At 43.8% G+C, this 8,035-nt stretch overlaps 1 protein-coding gene across 2 annotated transcripts in view; it reads right to left on the bottom strand.

Moving 5' to 3' along the window:
- Positions 1–4,306, bottom strand: part of pard3ba (par-3 family cell polarity regulator beta a) — a 174,945-nt gene extending 170,639 nt beyond the window's left edge. For both annotated transcript variants that reach the window (XM_064969419.1, XM_064969420.1), the window contains exon 1: positions 3,871–4,306. In XM_064969419.1, the coding sequence (XP_064825491.1) occupies positions 3,871–3,987 (117 nt within the window). In that variant the 5' untranslated portion in view covers positions 3,988–4,306. The remainder of the gene's footprint in view (positions 1–3,870) is intronic.
- Between the last annotated feature and the right edge of the window lie 3,729 nt (positions 4,307–8,035).

Genomic DNA, 8,035 nt, shown 5'->3' with positions numbered 1-8,035 from the left:
CGCGTTCTCCTCCTTTTACCTTCAGTGCACAACACATCAGCTGTCTGTGAACAGGTGAAAAAACCTTTCCAAGCCAAACCTTCATATGATGACAGCTAACCACGACAGAGCCTACATTGTCGTCATGTCATAGTCAAATTGAATTAAGGCGTGAGTAAACCCGCTACAATCATACAGTACAGTGTACAGTCATAAATCAGTTTAGCAGTTACACAGGCGGGCCACGATGGCAATAAATTAATAAAACCAAAAGCTTACCTCGACCAAGAAGAGTTCCAGTGTTGTGCCGGGTGTTTGAGTGGGCTAAACTAGCTAGCTGCATTTGCTCGCTAAGTGAATATACACTGCTCAAAAAAATAAAGGGAACACTTAAACAACACAATGTAACTAAGTCAATCACACTTCTGTGAAATCAAACTGTTCACTTAGGAAGCAACACTGATTGACAATACATTTCACATGCTGTTATGCAAATGGCATAGACAACAGGTGGAAATTATAGGCAATTAGCAAGACACCCCCAATAAAGGAGTGGTTCTGCAGGTGGGGACCACAGACCACTTCTCAGTTCCTATGCTTCCTGGCTGATGTTTTGGTCACTTTTGAATGCTGGCGGTGCTTTCACTCTAGTGGTAGCATGAGACGGAGTCTACAACCCACACAAGTGGCTCAGGTAGTGCAGCTCATCCAGGATGGCTCATCAATGCGAGATGTAGGAAGGTTTGCTGTGTCTGTCAGCGTAGTGTCCAGAGCATGGAGGCGCTACCAGGAGACAGGCCAGTACATCAGGAGATGTGGAGAAGACCATAGGAGGGCAACAACCCAGCAGCAGGACCGCTACCTCCTCCTTTGTGCAAGGAGGAGCAGGGGGAGCACTGCCACAAATGTGCATGTGTCTGCTCAAACGGTTAGAAACAGACTCCATGAGGGTGGTATGAGGGCCCGACGTCCACAGGTGGGGGTTGTGCTTACAGCCCAACACCGTGCAGGACGTTTGGCATTTGCCAGAGAACCCCAAGATTGGCAAATTCGCCACTGGCGCCCTGTGCTCTTCACAGATAAAAGCAGATTCACACTGAGCACATGTGACAGGCGTGACAGTCTGGAGACGCCGTGGAGAACATTCTGCTGCCTGCAACATCCTCCAGCATGACCGGTTTGGCGGTGGGTCAGTCATGGTGTGGGGTGGCATTTCTTTGGGGAGCCGCACAGCACTCCATGTGCTCGCCAGAGGTAGCCAGAGGTTCCTCCTAATGCAAGACAATGCTAGACCTCATGTGGCTGGAGTGTGTCAGCAGTTCCTGCAAGAGGAAGGCATTGATGCTATGGACTGGCCCGCCCGTTCCCCAGACCTGAATCCAATTAAGCACATCTGGGACATCATGTCTCACTCCATCCACCAACGCCACGTTGCACCACAGACTGTCCAGGAGTTGGCGGATGCTTTAGTCCAGGTCTGGGAGGAGATCCCTTAGGAGACCATCCGCCACCTCATCAGGAGCATGCTCAGGCGTTGTAGGGAGGTCATACAGCCACGTGGAGGCAACACACACTACTGAGCCTCATTTTGACTTGTTTTAAGGACATTACATCAAAGTTGGATCCGCCTGTAGTGTGGTTTTCCACTTTAATTTTGAGTGTGACTCCAAATCCAGACCTCCATGGGTTGATAAATTTGATTTCCATTGATAATTTGTGTGTGATTTTGTTGTCAGCACATTCAACTATGTAAAGAAAAAAGTATTTAATAAGAATATTTCATTCATTCAAATCTAGGATGTGTTATTTTAGTGTTCCCTTTATTTTTTTGAGCAGTGTATATAGCTTGCCATGTCTTGCTTACTTCTTAATTTTGGAAGAAATTAATTTGTTAACTGTTCAACTATTGCCTCTCTCTCTCTCTCTCTCTGAGTCAACTACTTACCACATTTTACACACTACAGTGCTAGCTAGCTGTAGCTTATGCTTTCAGTACTAGATTCATTCTCAGATCCTTTGATTGGGTGGAAAACATGTCAATTCATACTGCAAGAGCTCTGACAGGAGGTCATGAGGTCATCATTGTCATCAATACTGTGCAAGTCTATGGAATGGGTTAAGAACCATGAGCCTCCGAGGTTTTGTATAAGTCAATGTACCCAGTGGAGGACAGAAGCTAGCTGTGTGTGCTGCTGAGGCTACTATTGACATTCATTGCAGAAAAGTGTTTTAATCAATTATTTGGTGGCAAGTGAATATATTTAGTATATTCTTTTTATGTTTCACAATTTATATTTTCATGAAGTTCACTGAGGAAGATGGTCCTCCCCTTCCTCCTCTGAGGAGCTTCCACTGCTCAAAAAAATATAATATTGATGGACACATAGCTACAGAGAACTCATGGCTGTCTGTCTCACCATATTGGCACGGGCTATGGCTGTAACCTGAGTGGCAGGGACAAACCATGCAGCTACACAACCTTCCCTTTTCCACTGAGAGAGGGTGACTGACATTCCTCTGTGTGCCTTCTCCACACAGACCCAGGATATCTCTGTTTAAGCCAAGGACACCGGACACTGTCTATGAATGCTGTCACACCAGTGGCAGGCAATTAGAGAGCTGCAAAGTTCATGGTTTACGATAGAGTGGATCCTCACCAGCCAACCCCTTGATTGTTCCTAGGATGAATCTCACTAGACGCAGGTAATTTCACTTTGTGGGACCCTGGGTTTGTTTTGATCATGTCCGAGGGATTTCTAGGTCAGTGAGATGTGTTTCACACATAATTGGCCACAAAGAGGCTTCTACTAATTCTACCAATTGAAGCCAAACATAATTTAGACAAGGGTAGCTAGGCAGCCACATATTGTAAGTCCCTGAGTTTTTTTCCCATGTGACCTGATTAGGACAAACTCAGGTTCCTATAACCAATGACAGGGGGAAAACTTGCCTGGATGTTGGGCTGCAACTGAAATCCAGTGTGCATCCCAAATGGCACCCTATTTCCTATATAGTTCACTACTATAGCTCACTACTTTTTCAACTTAGGGCCTTGTCAAAAGTAGTGCACTTTATAGGGAAAAAGATGCCATTTGGGACACAAACCCAGTCAGCACAGGGCCTGGGGAGACCTGGCAGATGAGAGCCTACCAACGCAGGTGGGTGCCTGGGTGGAAGCTCTAATGGGAAGCCATCCATCCCCACTGCCTGCCTGGCATAACCCTGTCCATCACCGGCCTCCTGCCATCGCGCCAGGGAAAAACCAGCTGATAACACTGAGCTGTCAGCCACCCTAATCCCCCATCAATCAGAGGACAAAGGCTGTTGTCCGCCACACAGGCTAGGTGAAACAATGCAGAGCACATCAAACAGAGTCCCACCTGCACAGGGAGATACTGACCATTTCAACAGAGCCACATAGAACATCTCTAGACAGCTGCATGCTAGCTGGGGCACATGATACTCATATAGACCACTAACACCTGGCTTTCTGGTGCTTACAAAGAAAGTGATTAAAAGTTATTTACAATGTGCCCCGTTGATTTGTAGCCTGGCATATACACTCTGTCCAGAATAATAACATGGTGGTTTCAAGTATATGTATCTATGGCTTGGAAATTTTGCAACGAAATCCAGTTTCTATTGGACAAATGCAGGTAAGTCCCTCCCCGTTTCGTACCATTTGCTTCCGCTTGGTTAATGGTAAACGGTTTCCGTTTCAAGAGTTAATGAATATAGGCTAATGTAAGAAAATATGTAGTAGACTATTGTTTAAAAAATAAATAAATAATTAAAATGACAAACAACCCGGATTAAAAGGGAGGGTATAAAAACAAACGTCAGCCAAAGTAAAATACGTCAATATATTTCAAAAGACCCCATTTTGCTTACCTGTTCCAGAATCTTTCGATACCTCTGGTTGGCTTGGTCTACCAACTCCCGAACTGTCCATTCTCCTTTACACGGAACGACCACTGCAGTTGCTCCAAAAGTTACAGTGACTTTCATGTTGTCCTTGTAATCCGAAAAAAAGTTCTTTTTAGAACAGCCTTCTTTGATAATCTGTATATTCCTCTGTGATTCCTTCACATGCGAGAGGCTGCGAAGCGCTTGATTACCGCACAAGCCTCAACCGAAACCGGAGCAAAGATTGCACTGGACAAATTTATAATGACAAAATGACACGCGTGCATTAAAAAGTACTACTCAAAACTACAATTTACGATAATAAAAAACATTTGCTTTTCTCAATTATCGGTCAAATTAATAAACGAAGTTGCCTTCCTTGTTTTGTCGGCTGAACTATACCTGTTGGTCATTGCACTGACATCCGGAAGTTGATCAACATAAATCACGTCATGGGAGGTTTCCACTAGTTACCACAAACACAAAGTCAAAATTGGCTATTGTCCTATCGTAAAAATGTATCAAAATAAAAATGAATTTAATGTTAGGGAAAAGGTTAGCAGTGTGGTTAGGTCTAAAATCAGATTTTAAGAAGATACATTTTTGAAATGGGCATGGTTTATGACTGTGGTAACTAGTGATGACCCAATGTTAGGCTGTTGATAAACGTATCAACGATTGCTTCGAATATTTATCTTCTCAAAGATTCAACTTCGTCGTCTTTCCTACTTTAAGCCATTTTCTTTTTAACATGACAATGATTGTAAACTATGTAGAGCCAGTTTACCATAAACCCTGCTTTGATTTTATACCCTAAAAATATACAAGTTCAAAGCGGCATCATGCTTACCAAACAACCACGAGCAAACCACTGCCTAAACTTTGTTAAAGGGCCAATACGTCATTTATGGCGAGGGATTGAGAGCTTAACACGCTAACCACTGCCATATAAAGTCCAAAGAAAAAACCTGAAGAAGGAAAGATTACTAGAAATTAACTGGGTTTAATCTGTGGATTCATTGTCGGGGGCATAACCTTGTGCATTTCAGGTAAAAAAAAAAAACAACAACTCAACGTTTCTATCCCAGGACAAATTAGCTAGCAACAGCAGGCTCACTAGCTAAATTGCCATAACTGTATAATGATTTTCAACCTGTCCCCAAATAATATAGTTGGTTCAGAGTTTGTTTTGATATTTCAACCTGCGTGTCCTGATCATGTCTAGTGGGGTGGACAAAATCAACAAGCTTGTGTAACGGATGTGAAACGGCAAGCTAGTTAGCGGTGGTGCGCGCTAAATAGTGTTTCAATTGGTGACTTCACTTGCTCTGAGACCTTGAAGTAGTGGTTCCCCTTGCTCTGCAAGAGCCGTGGCTTTTGTGGAGAGATGGGTAACGATGCTTCGTGGGTGACTGTTGTCTGTGTGCAGAGTTTCCCTGGTTCGCGCCCGGGTAGGGGCGAGGGGACGGAGTAAAGTTATACTGCTACATTGATGCTGTTGACCCGGATCACTGGTTGCTGCGGAAAAGGAGGAGGTCAAAAGGTGGGGTGAGTGTAACAGCTAGCTAGTTAGCGGTTGTGCATGCTAGATATTAGTTATTATTATTTTTATTTACCTTGGCAAGTCAGTTGGGAACAAATTCTTATTTTCAATGACGGCCTAGGAACAGTGGATTAACTGCCTGTTCATGGGCAGAATGACAGATTTGTACCTTGTCAGCTCGGGGAATGGAACTTGCAACCTTCCGGTTACTAGTCCAACGCTCTAACCAGTAGGCTACCCTGCCGCCCCATTTCAATTGGTGACTTCACTTGCTCTGAGACCTTGAAGTGGTGGTTCCCCTTGCTCTGCAAGAGCCGTGGCTTTTGTGTAACGATGCTTCGTTGGTATGGGCGAGGGGACGGATTAAAGTTATACTGTTACACGTGTGATGGCACATGCGGGCGAGTGGTGTGGTCACCATGCAATTCCAACACATAGCCATGGTATTCAAGCCTCAACCTTCGCCTAAGAGATTTGTTGATATGGAATATTTTTGTTTAGGTTATTAAATTCATTCCTCAAGCAAGCCAACTTTGCTCATTTGAAATCCCTGAAAATGTCTGTTTAATTTTGTGAGATGGAACATTATTACTTACTTAAATTCAGGTTTTCTGCATCTTCTAACTGCTAAGTAGGAAATGTCGCCATTTCGTCAATTATCAAGGAACCTACCAGGTACAACCCTAAATCTGTAAACACGAGCACCCTCATAGATATCATCTTGACCAACCTGCCCACGAAATACACCTCTGCTGTCTTCAACCAGGATCTCAGCGATCACTGCCTCATTGGCTGCGTCTGTAATGGGTCCGCGGTCAAACAATCACCCCTCATCATTGTCAAACGCTCCCTGAAGCACTTCAAAGAGCGGGCATTTCTAATCGACCTGGCCCGAGTATCCTGGAAGGATATTGACCTCATTCAGTCAGAGGATGCCTGGTTATTCTTTAAAAGTGCTTTCCTCGCCATCTTAAATAAGCATGCCCCATTCAAAAAATGTAGAACTAAGAACAGAAATAGCCCTTGGTTCACTCCAGACTTGACTGCCCTTGACCAGCACAAAAACATCCTGTGGCGTACTACATTTGCATTGAATAGCCCCTGCGATATGCAACTTTTCAGGGATGTTAGGAACCAATGTACACAGCCAGTTAGGAAAGCAAAGGCTAGCTTTTTCAAACAGAAATTTGCATCCTGTAGCACAAACTCCAAATATTTCTGGGACACTGTAAAGTCCATGGAGAATAAGAGCACCTCCTCCCAGATGCCCACTGCACTGAGGCTAGGAAACACTGTCACCACCGGTAAATCTACTATAATTGAGAATTTCAAGAAGCATTTTTCTATGGCGGGCCATGCTTTCCACCTGGCTACCCCTACCAAGGTCAACAGCTCTGCACCACCCACAGCAACTTGTCCAATCCTACCCATTTCTCCGTCACCCTAATCCAGATAGCTGATGCTCTGAAAGAGCTGCAAAATCTGGACCCCCACAAATCAGCTGGGCTAGACATTCTGGACCCTCTCTTTCTAAAATTATCCGCCGCAATATTTATCCGCCGCGTATTACTAACCTGTTCTATTGTCTAAGATCCCTAAAGATTGGAAAGCTGCCGCGGTTATCCCCCTCTTCAAAGGGGGAGACACTCTAGACCCAAACTGTTACAGACCTATATCTCTCCTACCCTGCCTTTCTAAAGTCTTCGAAAGCCAAGTTAACAAACAGATTGCCGACCATTTCGAATCCCACCATACCTTCTACAATATGCAATCTGGTTTCCCAGTGGGTCATGGGTGCATCTCAGCCACGCTCAAGGTCCTAAACGATATCATAGCCAACACCAAGGCCGATGAATACCCCGCTAAACAGCTAGCCATTTCACATCGATTACACCGGCCTAATCTTGGGAGTTGATAGGCTTGAAGTCATAAACAGCGCAATGCTTGAAGCATTGCGAAGAGCAGCTGACAAAACGCACGAAAGTGCTGTTTGAATGAATGCTTACGAGCCTGCTGGTGCCTACCATCGCTTAGTCAGACTGCTCTATCAAATCATAGACTTAATTATAGCATAATAACACACAGAAATACGAGTCTTAGGTCATTAATATGGTCGAATCCGGAAACTATCATCTCGAAAACAAAACGTTTATTCTGTCAGTGAAATATGGAACCGTTCCGTATTTTATCTAACGGGTGGCATCCATAAGTCTAAATATTCCTGTTACATTGCACAACCTTCAATGTTATGTCATAATTACGTAACATTCTGGCAAATTAGGCGGCCCAAACTATTGCATATACCCTGACTCTGCGTGCAATGAACGCAAGAGAAGTGACACAATTTGACCTGGTTAATATTGCCTGCTAACCTGGATTTATTTTAGCTAAATATGCAGGTTTAAAAGTATTTACTTCTGTGTATTGATTTTAAGAAAGGCATTGGTGGTTATGGTTAGGTATACTTTGGAGCAACGACAGTCCTTTTTTGTGAATGCGCACTGCATTGATTATATGCAACACAGGACACGCTAGATAAACTAGTAATATCATCAACCATGTGTAGTTATAACTAGTGATTATAATTGATTGATTGATTGTTTTTTA

The sequence above is a fragment of the Oncorhynchus masou genome, chromosome 6 (genome assembly GCF_036934945.1).
Source record: "Oncorhynchus masou masou isolate Uvic2021 chromosome 6, UVic_Omas_1.1, whole genome shotgun sequence".
Taxonomy (NCBI): Eukaryota; Metazoa; Chordata; class Actinopteri; order Salmoniformes; family Salmonidae; genus Oncorhynchus; species Oncorhynchus masou.
The sequence above is the reverse complement of the archived record's forward strand: the minus strand, read 5'-3'. Positions and strand labels throughout refer to the sequence as shown.